At 48.1% G+C, this 14,876-nt stretch overlaps 1 protein-coding gene across 2 annotated transcripts in view; it reads left to right on the top strand.

Annotated features, from left to right (window-relative positions):
- HPSE2 (heparanase 2 (inactive)) overlaps positions 1-13,900 on the top strand; it is a 572,092-nt gene extending 558,192 nt beyond the window's left edge. For both annotated transcript variants that reach the window (XM_060126534.1, XM_060126532.1), the window contains one exon: positions 8,571-13,900. In XM_060126534.1, coding sequence (XP_059982517.1) covers positions 8,571-8,736 — 166 coding nt within the window. In that variant the 3' untranslated portion in view covers positions 8,737-13,900. The remainder of the gene's footprint in view (positions 1-8,570) is intronic.
- The last annotated feature ends 976 nt before the right edge of the window (positions 13,901-14,876 follow it).

Here is a 14,876-nt window from a genome sequence, read left to right as displayed (position 1 = left end):
TACTGCCCCTTCCAGCTCCACACAACTAGGACTGGGGAAACCTGGTCCCTCCCCACACAGGATACTTTAAGACAAGACCGACCACAGAGGGTAAATATAGGAGGATGCAGGCGTAAGGAAGGGAGAGTTGAATTCTAACCTGGGAATCTGGGAAATCCTCAGGGCTGAGGACCATTGAGCAGGAGCTGTAAGGATGAGCTATACATCTAGGAAATGCTGGAGGGAAGGCTATTCCAGGCAATGGAATGAGCTTACTAAAGGTTTAGAAGTACGCAAGTTCAAGGGCCATTTTGTTTGGGGCCATAGCATATCGTCTCACGTGACTGGAATAGAGGATGCTTTATGAGGTGAGGGGAGAGGCCATAAAAATACGTTAGTGCCAGAATGCAGAAGGCCTTGAAATCCAGGCCATGAGGTTTGATTTTCTTTCTCTCTCTCCCCTTGTGTAATGTGTTAATTATAGCGCCTCTGACCACACATTTGCATATTTCTGTGTTTTCTGTCATAGTGGGTAAGGATTACATCTGTTATAATTGAACTTGTACAACACAAAGAACAGTAGGACTATGAATAATGCCCCTTTCATACCATTTGTGAAAGTCGGTGATCATGGCACCAAGTCTTTACAATGGGAGGGAACAGGGTTAACCACATGGTAAAGTCTCCATGATTTTAATAGCTGGTTCTATTGTGGCTTGAGTGTGCTATGCCTATGACATGGAGCTTCGAGATGGTCACAGAATCAAACTGTCCTCCCCGAGTGCCCCCAGATGACCGCCTCCTCTGTTGGAAGTTAACAATAAGTGTAAATCCAGGTTCCTTAGCTGGGCTCTCACCTTGTTTGCCAAGTGTGCTGTTATTTTAAACCACTAGAAGCAGATGGTAGGATCCCATGATGGCATAAACCATTATTACACAGACTTGGATAGAACACAGATCAAATCATGACCCCCAAACCTAACTGCAAACAGGAAAAGCTTACATCCCTAACAACTTGCCTAAAAATCCCCAGCTCTGCTTGCATAAAGGAGTCCTAGTTCAGTGATACAGAAGCTAGATTGAAACTCCTCATTATTTCAATATGCTCTCAAAGAACAGGACATAGGGCAAATGATCTTACCAGCCTCAAACTGTCTAAGTGGCCAGGAACTTCATATATAATGCGGGCTTTTCAAGGGGTAAGGGGAAAAGGAAGCGTTCACCTCCATTTTTCACTTTGTCTCCTCTCTTTAACAACAGCAGAGTAAGGGACCGGAGTGTCCAACCAACCACACGAGAACCCTTGGAGAGGCTGACTGAGTGGAACCCGACAAGCATTAATGGGAACCGCTATCATGCGCAAGCAGGCACTGAACCACGTGCCACTGAAAATTTAGAAATGAGAACAATTAGCCTAGCAGGAGGACAATCCCCTAACACATAGGAGAAAGCTTCAGGACACGCTTGGGAGGAAGTAATCCTCCCAATGACCCCTCAGGAGTAGGAGCTCCCCTGAGAGGGTCATGAGCATCCTACAGCTTTTGCTTCAGCTGGGCAAGTGGGGACTAGCCTGCTGCGGCCACCTCCGAACGGCCCTCCTCAGCGGGTAGCATCACTCACGGCCATTTCAAAGGAACCTCCTCTCTAAGCTACTCCAGATGCACAGCCTCTCCCGGAGCAGGGAAATTGAGCGAGGCCCCTCCGTCCTCAAACCCGGCCGGCCTCCCTCCCGGCTCTAACCTGCCCCCGAGCTGGAGAAGGGCAGGGCAGCTGCACACACCACCTTCCTAACGCAGCGAGGGGGCCTCCAAGGGCAACTGGGCCTCGGGGGCCTGTAAAGCGCACACAGGTGCGGCTGGCGGGAGGGCGGGGCGCCGGGACCCAGGCAGGAGAGCCAGGCGCTGAGTCGCGCGTTGCCGCCAGCCCCGCACCTGCGCCCCCTTCCCTGCACGCCAGCCGGGAAGCCGCACCCCCGGCAGGAATCGCAGCCCGGCCTCGGACGGTTCCTTAATATTAGCCACATTGCGGGGGCGCGGGGGTGCCGAGTGCACCGCAACGAAGTTTTTGTCGGGACTGGAGTGATCCTGCGGTTTGCTGCTCCAGGAGGCCAAGGGGCGCGCACGTCTCCGGGCCTTGCCGGGACCGGAGAGCAGGCTGTAGGGGCAGAGGCAGGGGCTCCGCTTCGGGGGAGCCGGCGCGCGGGCTCTCAGCACCGTTGTGAAGAGCAAGGGGGACCTCTAGTGGCGCGCGGGGAAGCACGCTGGCACCGGAGTCGAAGCCAGGAGGTTGTGCGGGTTATTGAGCAGCAAAGGGAGCTGATACCCTCCCCGCCCCACACTCCTCAGATTATTATACCTTCTCCCTTCTCTCCTCCTTCCTCCCTCCCTTCTGCTCCCCACTCCTGCTTTCCCTCCCTCCCTCCCTCTCTCTCATTTAACAATCCAGAAACCCAGACCAGAGCCAACTGTGACATTTCTAGGCCTGCACACGTCATGCTCAGATGTGGACTCTAACTCAAGTCTCTGTCCTCCCACCACAGTGTCTTTTCCTTCCAGATTGTAGTTCGTCTACCCATGTATTTATATCCCATCCTTCTTTTACTGAGCACCTGCTATATGTGGGTTAGTGGACAGGAGAGCACGAGATGAGCAGGGCGGACACATGGTCTTCCTGACTAGGGGAGGGACTGACAAGCAGTCAGCGATCCCAGTGCTGTGACGAGTGCAGAGACAGGAGAAGTACTGGGTGATAGGGAGTGCTTTGCGGGCACCTGACCTGAAGGACAGGTAGGAGTTAGCAGGGCAAAGGAGGCTGGAAGCAGGGATGGAATACGGAGAAGTTTCCAGGAAGAATGACAACACGTACAAAAACACTGAGAGTAGAGAGATTGTGACTGGAACACAGAACGCAAGGAGGTGGGAGGTGGTGGGGAGCTGCAATGGGCAGCAGCTACAGGGGCCTCTACGGGCTGCAGACGGAGGTGAATGGCCTCGCTCATGGGGTCTTGTAAGGACTTTGGAGAATGTTCTAAGATCATCAGGAAGCTACTGAGCATTTAGACAGGTGAATGTCATGATCAGATTTCTACCTGTGCAGGATCACTCTGAATTTGGCATTAAACTCTGCTTCAGGCTAGCTATTAGGCTGTGGGCAGCCAACCTGAAAGGTGTGGGAGCCAGAAAGAATCTTAGGGTTCATCTAGTCTGTCATACAAATGGAGAAACCCAAGCTCACAGAAGGCAAATCACTTTCTCAAAGTGGCTGAGGTGGAACTAGTTATCTCTAAGTCCCATTCAAGGCCGTAAATATGCCAGCAGAAACCAGACACTAGCTCCCCAGGCTGCTCCCGATAATATGCAGGCTTCCCTTGCCTCTGCTCCCACAAAAGTCCAGCCAGAGTCAGGCCAGAGACCAGCAAAGTATCTTCAAGACTGGCAAAGAACATGCTCACTAGACTTGCTTCCCTGAGACCTCAGAACAGCTGAAAGCTTGCTTCAGTATCCATGGCTAGCAAGAACCATAAAGTAAGCCACGAAGAGCAGAGATTGTAGACAGGTGGTGGGGGAAGGAGGGTGACCCAGCCAAGGGGATCCCACAGAGACCTGGGAAGCAGAGGGCTTGACTCCAAATTGAGACACTGAATCCCATTTCAAATAGCATGCAAAGAAAACAAGTTCAGGAACAAAGCAATTCAGACTTTGAAAAAACAGATGGTGATAAAAACTCAGTTGTCCTAATATTTGGATAATTTAAAAGCCCTCAGCAGCTAGGGAATTAAGAGAAATAGCTCAACATAGACTGGATCATTTAGCATTTGGTTTGAAATGTCACAGGCCAGGAAGGAGGTCCCAGAATGTGATGAAAATATGATAAGAAAGGTTTTCAAAGAAAGAAACATGATCCTAGTGAGTGCCATCTGGAATTGGGGAACAACACGAAATAGTAGAAACAGGTATCAGGAGGCCTGAATCCAAGACAGAGCTTAGCCACCTATTAGCTATGTGACCTTGCCCAGGCCACCTAACCTCTCTGACCTCATCTCAATAGTGAAGTTACAAAAATAATAATAATAATATTTGCCTACGTACCTCACAGGGCTCTTTTAGCAGTCACAAGGGAGGCCAAATAGGACTACGGTGAAGGGCTGCAGGGCAAATCTCAGCTCTACCGCTTACCAGCTATGTGACTTAGGTGAATCTTAGACCCCTCTAAACTTTGATGTCTTCATCTGTAGGGATGCTAACACCTGCCTCAGTTGGTAGTTGTGAGGACTAAATGTGATAGAATAAATCACAGCATCCTGCCTTTTGCATAGACACTGCTCAGTAATCAGTGATTTTTTATCATTAACATATGTTTGTAAACTTACAAGTTGTTCAGTGCATAAGAGTGGAAGATTGTAATATTTAGTGTGATATGACTTAACTGGGTAATAGGATAAATATTAAAATAAAAATGTAAGCAGGAAAATTAGAATGGAGGTGGTAAAGCACACTGTCCATCGTTACAGTGACGGAACTTTGTAAATAAGGTTGTATGAGGACTTAAGGTCTCACAGAATTAACTCAAGTTGGCTTAGCTAAGAGGTGGTCATATAGATCTTTTTTAAGGATGAAAAAACGCTATCAATGATCAACGGCCACGTGTCCAGTTGGGATAAGCTATCTAGTGAGTGACTGTGAGAATCAGCGATAACTCAGGTCTTATCTAACATCTCCAGGGCCACTGAGAGCAAGAGTAATTGGTACATTAATGAAATCTGTAAAGACGCTCAGCAAACCTCCAGGGAGCCTCTTTAGAGCTGGAGAAACTCAGTCCAGGAATACCAGAAATAATGTGAAAGAGCCTCAAAAGTCCATTCACTTGTTCAGAAAATATTCCATCCCAATTCTATGCCACTTGGTTAGGCACCGAGTATTTAGGGATGAAAGGCACTGGACCTTTCCTCATCCAGCTCACAGCCCAGTGAGGGGCAGAGTGGGTAAGTCCCTACAATTCAGTGAGGTGGTTATAAGCTTTGGGTACACGAGAGTGCAGAGTTGGGCCTCTAACCCAAGGGTCAAAGAAGGTTCCCCAGAGTGGGCAACACGAGAGCAGGCTCCAGGGCCCCAGGGCAGTTAGTCCCGCAGAGGAGGAGGAGGGAGCACCACACACAGCACCCCAAAGTGGAACTACAAGTCATTTAATCTGGTCACGCTGGGCCAAAGGTACGCTCAGGTTCCGAGGTTCCTTTGTAATGGCAACAAATGTCGTAGCCCTCCCACACTAGTACTTGTCCCTTTAAAAACCTCTTGCTTGAAAAAAGCACATGATGCCCCCTTCCTCCCAAAAAAATCTATTAGGAATTTTATAGCAGTTTTAAATGAACTTGTGTCTTATTAATCCCAAGTGTCTACAGGCATTCACATTTGAAAAATATTTACTTTTTTTTTTTTTAATGAACTGGTATATTTTATTCCCACCAGGATCTACTGACATATTCATTTGAGAAAGATCTACCTCATTTACGGGCAAAATTTAACTGTTTTTCATTGGGAACAACCTGTTCATGCGTATACTGATGATGTCCTTACAGTGACTGCCTACTCAGCCCAAGCCCACCCCCAGAGGTCTGGGATCCACAGGTAGCACTGCAGTAAGGGGCACTGGCAGCATCTGAGACTGGGGAGGTGGCCGGAGCTTGGTTTCATCGTCCGGATTAAGGTGGAAGCGATGGCGTTGTTGGAGAGTTTGAAGCAGGGACAGCAGCAGATGGCTCTGTCAGCAATGTGGCCAGCACAGGAGAGGTAGGCAAGGCCAGGGGCAAGGAGATTGGTCACAGGGAAAACTCTGAACTAAAATAATAGCAGTGAAGGGAGAGAAAGAAGCAGATCTGAAAAATATTTAAAGGTAGAATTGGTTGGATTTAGCGACTCCATACCTGGGACCTGGGGGAGAAGACCCAGATGACCACAGCTTTCTGGCTTAGGTAATCTTATAGAGGGTGGTACCAGCCCAAAGATAAGAAGGCAGAGAAGAGGACAGAGTTTGAGGAGAAGATCTTGACTTTGGACACATGACTATAAAGTTCCTGTGGAACAGCCAAGTGGAGATATAAGTTAGAAGAAGGATTCAGCCTTGAGATACAGGTTTGGGAAGCATCGACATGCAGATAGTAATTAAAGTCCTGGGTGTTGGTAACAGCACCCAGCTGGAGCATGTAGTGTGGGAAGCAAAGAGGTCCCAGGACCAAGCACCAGCAACCCCAGCATCTGAGAGGCAGCTATAAGGGAACAGTCCCCCCAAAAGGAAACAACATGCAGAAGTGAAGGAGGAAAATGGAGGGAAAGAGAGAGAGAGAGAGAGAAAGAGAGAGAGAGAACACTACCACGGGAGCCAAGGGAAGAGAGGGCTTTAGGAAAGGAGTCATGAAACTCGTCAGTGCCACAGTACAAGGACCAAGAAGTTTACCTACCCAGAATGACAATGAAAAAAGTAACAAAAAAAACACCATCTCCCACTTACATGGCTCACTATGCTTTCAAAGCACTTTCACATTTTTTATTTCATTTCATTCGTACTACATCCTATATAGCCTATATTCTCACAGATGCAAAACTGAGGGAAGTGAGGTAAGGAGACTTGCCAGAGCCGTCTAGGAAGTTAGTGGCCGGCTCCTGGAATTAGAGACCAGTCCACAATCTTGATCATGCTCCCTGGTTCCAACCATACCTGAGTCAGCTTTTTAACCAACCAATAAGGAAATCAGAATGGAGCCTGTTGCAGAATAACTACTCGTTATTAGTATGGAAATGAAAAGGCTTGCTTCTCACACTTTGTTTTGACTTCCTAGAACCCAGAGATGGCAATACTCTGGGATCATCTGAATCTAAGTGGGTGTTGCCTAACTCCTCAGGGGGAGGGCTTGCACCTAACTCCATATATAGGAGGGACCACTGAAGGTTTTCAAGTGATAGCAATTTGAGTATGCTTTGGAAAGATTAATTAGTATTATTGAACTAGTATTTGATAGTGCATATGTCTGGTTGTTGGATATTCACACAACCTAGAACCAAATAATAAAATACACTGTGAAGACCTGTCCTGGCTTTTTTTGCACCTGAACCCCCTCTCCTCACCCTGCCCTCCACTCCAATGAGTACGCTGTATTCAGCAGAGAGGGTCACAGAAGGTTCTTGCATGTTTGGTGAGGTCAACATTGACCTTTAGATCTCAATACTCACACCTCCACATCTTCCAGAGGCAGGCCTGGCTCTCCACCCAGGAGCCCCCTGCTTGTTCATTCATTCCTCAGTCATACCAACAAGAGAGGGGGGCTGCCCCCTGGCCTGTCAGATCTGGACTGGGCCCAAACTGGTCCACGTCGGGCCGGGCCTGGAGCTGTCTCTCTGCCCAGCTCTCCCCTGGGAGCAATTTACATTGCACTTATCTCTGGGGGTTCATGGCTCTACTGAGCAAGGGGTCTGATGATCTCTCTCTAAACCTATCATTCAGAGCACAGAAGGAACACTAAACCAAGACCTCTTTATCAATTTCTAACAGTTTATTCTCTTCACAGCTCAGATGATACCACTACAATGTTATCACACTGGAGGCTGGGCAAGGCCCAGAAATAGTCATCACTGTAATGCTGATTTTCCAAAGTGACTTACAGCCTTATTTCCAGCTAGTAGCCTGGTTCTGGCCTTTTCTACTGACCCATAAAACTGAGCTTCAGTGGGTACTTGGCTGTCCGAGTCACTCCCCCGTCAGAAACAGCTGGGAGACTGTCTGGATTCTGTACCACAGGCCTAGGATGGGTGATGAGCCGTTCCCCTTTGCTCTCTAAGTCCTTCTCAGGGCTGAAAATGACTGATACACAGGAAGGATAAAAGCAAGCAACGCAGGTGAACTGAGATCACAAATGCCTGCTTTATCACCTACTTCTTTGTGTCTCTAAAATGTAAACATTCATTAAATATTAGATATGGAAACTCATGCTCAGATTAGAGAAAGGAAGATTGTTACATAAGTCTCTGTCCTCCTCCAGAACCGCCCTAGACAAGTGACACAATGTCAGTTCTCTCATCTCTCAAATAAACTAATGAAAGATGCCAGTTAAATAGGAATTTCTGAAGTCACCTTAAGCCTATGCATCATTCCACACTTTAGGTAGAAGAAAATTCTTTAGGTAGAAGAGTCAAACTGAACTGCTATTATGATTTAAAGACAAAAAAAATAAGACATGAGACACTTTTCAGCTTCTGCCTCAGAGACATTTAACTTGTCAAAATAAATGATGTGTCTCTGGAACTAGACTACCTGTGTTCAAATCCTGGCTCCCAGGACTACAAGCTGTGTAGCCTTGGGCAAGTCATCTAAGTACTCTAGGTAGAATGGGGCAAGGACAGTTTCTTCCTCAGAGCATTGCTGGGATGTTCGAGTGTGTTATCAAAGCACCCAGCTGAGAGCCTGGGCAGAGTAAGTATCAGTCAGTGATAGCCAGCCAGGCACGGTCAGCAGACGGGGGCAATCTGAGGCTGCCCAGGCTTTGCTGCAATGGCTTCCTTTCAAGGCAATAACGAGTCCCATGCTGTTTTTCCTCACTGTAGGTCAGTGCAGCTGAACGGCCAGCCCTTAGTGATGGTGGACGATGGGACCCTCCCAGAACTGAAGCCCCGCCCCCTGCGGGCCGGCCGGACATTGGTCATCCCTCCAGTCACCATGGGCTTTTATGTGGTCAAGAATGTCAACGCTTTGGCCTGCCGCTACCGATAAACCCCCTCACACCCACAAGTCGCCAGCAGGCCTGCTGGACTGCTTTCCACTCTTCTGCCCTAATGGTATCAGTATTTTTCAGGCATCTTCTGAGCAACAAACCAGTCTCTGCCGCCCCATCCTGCTGGAATCAATACTAACTTGCTCTCCAAAGAGACAAATACCCTAGCATGAGCTTAGCCTAGGTAGGTCACTTCTACCCCAAAGGAAAATGTAGACCTCTTAAGCACGAAGGTATGTGTGTAGAGCCGTACGCACCCTTGTACATGCACCATGAGAACAAGCTGACAGTGCACTTCCAGGACAAATGAAATAACTCCCCACAATCCTGGTCACATAGCAAAATAACTACAGACCTTAGCCTGTGGCTGCTGCCCTCGGCAGAAGATGAGGAAGGAAAAAAACCCGGTGGACATTTGAGAGCCCAGTCCCCCCTAACTCCTTTCCTTTGTTTGTTCCCTGCTGTTGCCCTGGGTTTCATATCACCTCTCCTCCCATAGGGGAGCAAGTGGGTGAGTCAGTGCTGGCCTGCTGGGCGAGCTGTTAATGTAATTTCCTGGCTCATGTATGAGTGTGTGCATCTGGGTTTCTGACAGTGGCATCAATCACTAGCTATTCCTCTGGGAAGCGGGTGCTTCAAAAGTAAAATTGCAATCATACTCCAGATTTTGTAAGAAGGTTCTATTCCTCTGTGAATCCAGATTCCCCCAGGGCTGGAATGGAAGTCAGGTAACAGTATTCACTGAGTGGACAGCAATGTATCAGGCAGCACAAAAAGCAGTCATCATCTGTCACGTGGCTGCGAGGGAGAGAGTTTCAGTACAAAGAGAAAGCGCACCCAACCACCAAACACAGACACACACACACACACGTGTCCCTCGGCTGAACAAAGCAAATAATTAGACCTACCTCAATTTTGAGAGCATATTAAGGGCTTGATAGGGTAAGTCCTTAATGGTTTGGTTGACCAAAACCATTTTAAAACAAGGGATAAATCAAAGGTCATCACAACTGTAAGACACAACTGAATCTAACCTTTCTGCTTCTTCCCAAGTATCTGAGTGCTCTCAATGTCTTGTACTAGGCAGAAATCTAATGTGCTCATGAAAGATGACCAGGTCCATGCTCTCCCAGACCAGCTTATCTGAGCATAGAACTAAGCTTTCAGTTCACCACGTTGGGGAAGGGGGATCTGGAGACTGAGGTCTGATGGGGAAACTGTGGAATGGGAGGTGGGAGGCCCCCGAGTTGGGCAGGGGGGAGTGGAGTGGTGTAAAGTTCACGATGGGGACCTTCTGTATGATTCAAGAGGTTTGTGTGGGTCTTTGCAAAAAAGCTGCAACTGAAATGACTTTCTTTTCTGTGGATATGATTTTCTTTTGCAGGATGAATGACACAAAGGATGTTTTTTTTTTAAGGAGGAGATATTAGACAATGTCACAGGGTTCCAGTAGAGAGAGATACAACTTCTGCTGATGTGAAAGGATAGAAATGGAAGAGAGGGGCAAGGTGGCTGAGGCCAGAGGCCAGGGAGACTGCCTAAGGAGGAGTTAGGAGCAGGGCCAGGTCTGCAGAGTGAGTGATAAGGAAGACTAGATGGGAGCAGGAAGGGACTCAGCATGGAGAACTGGGAATCTGGGAGAGGGAAACCAGCAGGCTCAGTTTACACGACGGGAAGAGAGTGGAGTCAGTTTTGACCTAAGCTTATTATCGGGTAGAGGAGGAACAGCACCAGGAGGTGTGAAGTGGGAAAGGGGGAGACTGAGGACTGGCTGGCCTCGGCCAGTGGAGTCTCAGCCTGGAAGCAGCTGCAGAGAGAGGACCAGACCCTGGCACATCCCCGCAAGGCTGCCCAGAGGGGCCCCTCGTCTCACCGGAAGCAGGCCTCTCCACTGACGCTTCAGATCTGGGAGGGAGGGAAGTGCCAAGACTGGGGGTAGAAAGGCAGGGAAGAAGCAGCAGAGGAAAGTGAAGAAGAGAAGGGAAAAGAGATAGTACAGATAGCAGATAGCAAAGTCTCGTCTACATACTGGTACAGCTGCAGGCCCCTCATAATAACGGGGGTAACCAGAGGTCCCTGCAGGCTGGCCCTGGGCTAGTTTGCTTTACATACATAGCCTCAGCTAGGCGAGTTACTATTCTTAGCTCCATTTTTCCTATGAGGGCTGGAGAGGGTCTGTAACTTGCTCAGGGTCATCCAGGGGAATGGGTTGCTGAGATCAGAATAGTCCGGAGCCTGTTCATTTAACCGCCCAGCTCAGCGGCTGCCCAATTCACAGACTCACCTCTTTACCTCTTCATAGGTTCTGCTAATTCAGTACAGCCAGGACCTCTGGAGCTCCATTCAGACACACTTTCTCTAAATAAGTGTTGACTCTTCACTAAGCCTCTAGACTTGCAGAATATAGGCAGTCCCTGCTTCTTTTGTCTTTATATCTTAAATACTGCTCCTAAGAGGTTTAAGTTTTGGGTTTGGGTTTTTTTTCTTTTTTAATTAATAAAAAGGGAAGGGAATCAATGAAATTTATCTTTGGAGTCCTGCAATTCTAACTTTGCAGCCGCCTCATGGAAGAAGTATTTGCATTGTACAAAGGATACCGAGACACTCACTATAACATCACATTCTGTAAGGATTTTAGTACAGGGCATCTGTCCTGGCTTTCTCATTTAGGGGTGAGGGGTAATTACTAAATCAGTAGGGATCCCCCCTTATAAGGGATTGTCCTACCACACTCCCCCCAAAAGACAGCTTGTGGCAAAACTCAGCATCACGCTGCACCTCAGGGGAGCAGCTTGCCAGGCTGGGCCCCAGGACAAAAGAGCTCATCAACCAGCTTCCCCCCATCAGATTTTTCCTCCCAAAACAAGACACAGCCGAGATAGTCTTAAGACTTAAGAGCCACTTTATTTTAAACAAAAGAATGTGCTTGCACAAATGCTTCTTTGAAAGCATAATAATGTATAATGAGAAGTTTGTGCCTTTTGTTGAGATGGTTTTCTGCTCCCCCTGCCTCTAAGAATGATTTTCTTTCTCCTTTCTTATCACAAAGGCTCAGAACAAATGCTCATTGTTATTTGAAGAGAAAGTCTCAATCTTCCAGTGCCCTGAAAAAGCTGCAAGTGTGGGATATTAGCATTATCTCCAGCTGGAGACAAGCTTGAAAACACCAGACCTGGGCTACATTGAGCCTAAGGCTGGGGACTCCCAGAACCACAATTCCCAAAGGCCCACTGGCCCTCCGTAGTCCCTGCCCCTCCCCAGCTGTTGGGCAGTCCCTGGGCAGATGAGTCCCAGCCCTGTACCCTCCAACAGGGCACAGGTTGTGGGCAGATTCTGCCTGAGAGGCCTCCCCCACCACAGCTCTCAGCACCAGGGTCCCTCAACGGTGGGGAGGACCCAGCAGGACTGAACTGCTGAGCAGCCGTGTGGTCCAGGCCAGGCCCAGCATCTGCAGGTGGGCCCTGCTGCCTGCACTCAAGGCCCCTGTGTTTGGGATGGATGCAGCTGCAGGATTCACTGTGGAAATGCAGTGAGAGCTTTACTTCTGAAAACAAAACAGGAAGTGTTTCATCTCTGCAAAAGCCAAGGCAAACCAGGTGGGTCCCTCGGACAATAAAAACACTGGGACAAAGAAGGACTTTAAACTTTTGAAATATCAATAGAGCAAACAAAAGTAATAAAGATATGGCTTGGAGAAGGCAAGGGAAGGGGGCCATAAACACTTCCCCCTCTCCCCAACCTCAACGCCACGGCCCCAGCCTGAACACTGCCCATTGCTCTTTTCCACACCTTCTCTCCAGTTCCACAGCCTCACCTCTGCCAGCCACTCTATTCCCCAACCCAGAGCCCAGGGAAATCCGCCGTACTGAAAGGGAATTAAGTTCTGATTGTAGAATAGTTCACAATCTTTTTCTTAAGATGTACCAGAATTGCAAATAAGATAGTAAGGAGTACTCCAAGAGAAATAGTTATTATAAAGCCCAAGAGCATTAGAATCCCCACCTCTGGGTTCTGCTAACAGTTTCTGTAACTGCCTTCCCGTGCCCAGTCCTGGTGGTGGTGACTAGCTGGGGCGTTCAGAAGAACCGGAGTGGCATAACTAGAAGTTGAACCCAGATCTGTCAGAGTCCAAATCCTGCTCTCATCGCACGGGGCTCACTCTCGCTGGACTGGCTATGGCCAACTTCCTGTCACCTCTGCTGCCCACAGCTAGCTTTCGTGAGGTCCTGGGTGTGTCTACACAGAACCCTAGCGGTGCCTTCGCCCAGGAGAGTTGATCTCAGGGTTTGGAGGGACTGACCAGTAGCTCTGACGAGTAGTGAGTCGAGCTGTGACCAGCCTTAGCTGTAGAATTTTGAATCCAGGCTCACCTTGGCCTACCAGGGGCCCTCCGGGTCTGCTCCTCTCCTACGTTTGTCTGGGGCCACTCCTACCGCTACCACCACCATAGGTGATGACTCTTGGTATTTCAAAGCCCCAGAGGTAAGTGGCAGAGCCAGTCAGCACCCACACAGGCACTGCCTCTGAGCACTGCTCCTCCCCCCCCACCACCCAGAGCTTTGGAAGTTTCTCTTCACCTTCCCAGACTAAGTAACAAATCCATTAACTACTGCCCTAGGGGTAGTATTTGCAAGTATCACTGTAAAGCAAGAAAGCCACAATACAGCAAACCAACTGCTTCCACATCCATTTCCTTCTAAACAGCAGAGCAACCCCAGGGGCCCTGGGAGCATCTGGGGGAGCACACCAAGCTCCACATGACTGGTTCGAGAGTAAACCCCACTGTCCCGTGCGCCCAGCAGAGAAAAGGGGGGCCCTTCTTTGTAGCCCACGTCAGGCACATTACTCTTCTAATTATTATTCATGAAAATAGTCTCGGATTCTTTTTCAAGTTGTAAATGTTACATAATAAATTATATTTTGGGAAGAAGCAAAAAGAAACCTTAGTTTTATTCATCTTGAAATTGGCAAAATGAGTGCAGGAACACCTCCCAGGGAAATGTTCTCTGTGCAGGGGATTTTAACAGGTGTTAATATTTTCTTCCACGGAACGGATTATATTAAGGTTTATATGAGCCTGGTGATTGGCAGAGAGTTTGGGTCCCTGAGGTAGTTCATATCTTGAGGTAATGTTCTGTAAGTAATAAAATGTGGATACTCTAACTTTCTGTTCTCAGGGTGTTCTGTGGGGAGAGGAAGGCTGCTATTGTCCACACGACACCTCGACCTGAAGACTGATTGCCTGATGAACTAATATACGCTAGGGATCTTTGATCTCATGCTGTGCTATGCTCTCCCTCTACTCTCTTCCCCACAAGTGTTGCTTCAAGTACTCCAAATGGAAATTCAATTTTATTATTCAAATTAGATGTCACTATGTTAAAGTAACCGTTAGCTGCAATACCAGGTAAACACTAGTATCTCAATGGCTTAACACAATCCAAGTTTATTTCTTGCTAATACATCAGTTGGTGATAATGGATAAGGTAGGCAGTGCTTCTCTTCTATGTAGTCCTTTAGGGATCCAGACTGATGTAGGCTCTCTGCCACCTTCAGCACTTGGCCTCCAAGGCTGCTATGGCATCAACATGCAGTTGGCAGACAAGGAAAGAGAGTATGCAGATCATATGGGAGTATTTTAGGGGCCTAACCTGGCATAAATTCCTTCCCTTCAATTCCTTAGGCCCTAAGTCAGTCACATGGTCCCATCAAATGCTGGGGATCTAGGAAATGAAGTCCTCGGCTGGGCAGCCACTTTCCAACAATAATTATATTTCCTTCCTATAGATTGAATGTCTGTGTCCCCCCAAAAGTCACATGCTGAAACTTAATCCCCAACATGATAGTAGTTGGAGGCAGGGCCTCTGGGAAGTGATTAGGTCATGAAGGGGGAGCCCTCATGAATGGGATTATAAAAGAGACCCCAGAGGGCTCCCCTGCCCCTTCCACCATGTGAGGACTTTTCCAAAAGGACATATCCTATGATCCAGAAGGCATGTTCTCATCAGACACTGAATCTGCCCGAGCCTTGATCTTGGACTTCCCAGCCTCCAGAAGTGCGAGGAATAAATTTCTGTTGCTTATAAGCCACCCAGTCTATGGTATTTTTGTTATAGCAGCCTGAATGGACTAAGACATT

Source organism: Lagenorhynchus albirostris, chromosome 16 (assembly GCF_949774975.1).
Source record: "Lagenorhynchus albirostris chromosome 16, mLagAlb1.1, whole genome shotgun sequence".
NCBI classification, from domain to species: Eukaryota; Metazoa; Chordata; class Mammalia; order Artiodactyla; family Delphinidae; genus Lagenorhynchus; species Lagenorhynchus albirostris.
This window is presented reverse-complemented; position numbering and strand designations above follow the sequence as displayed.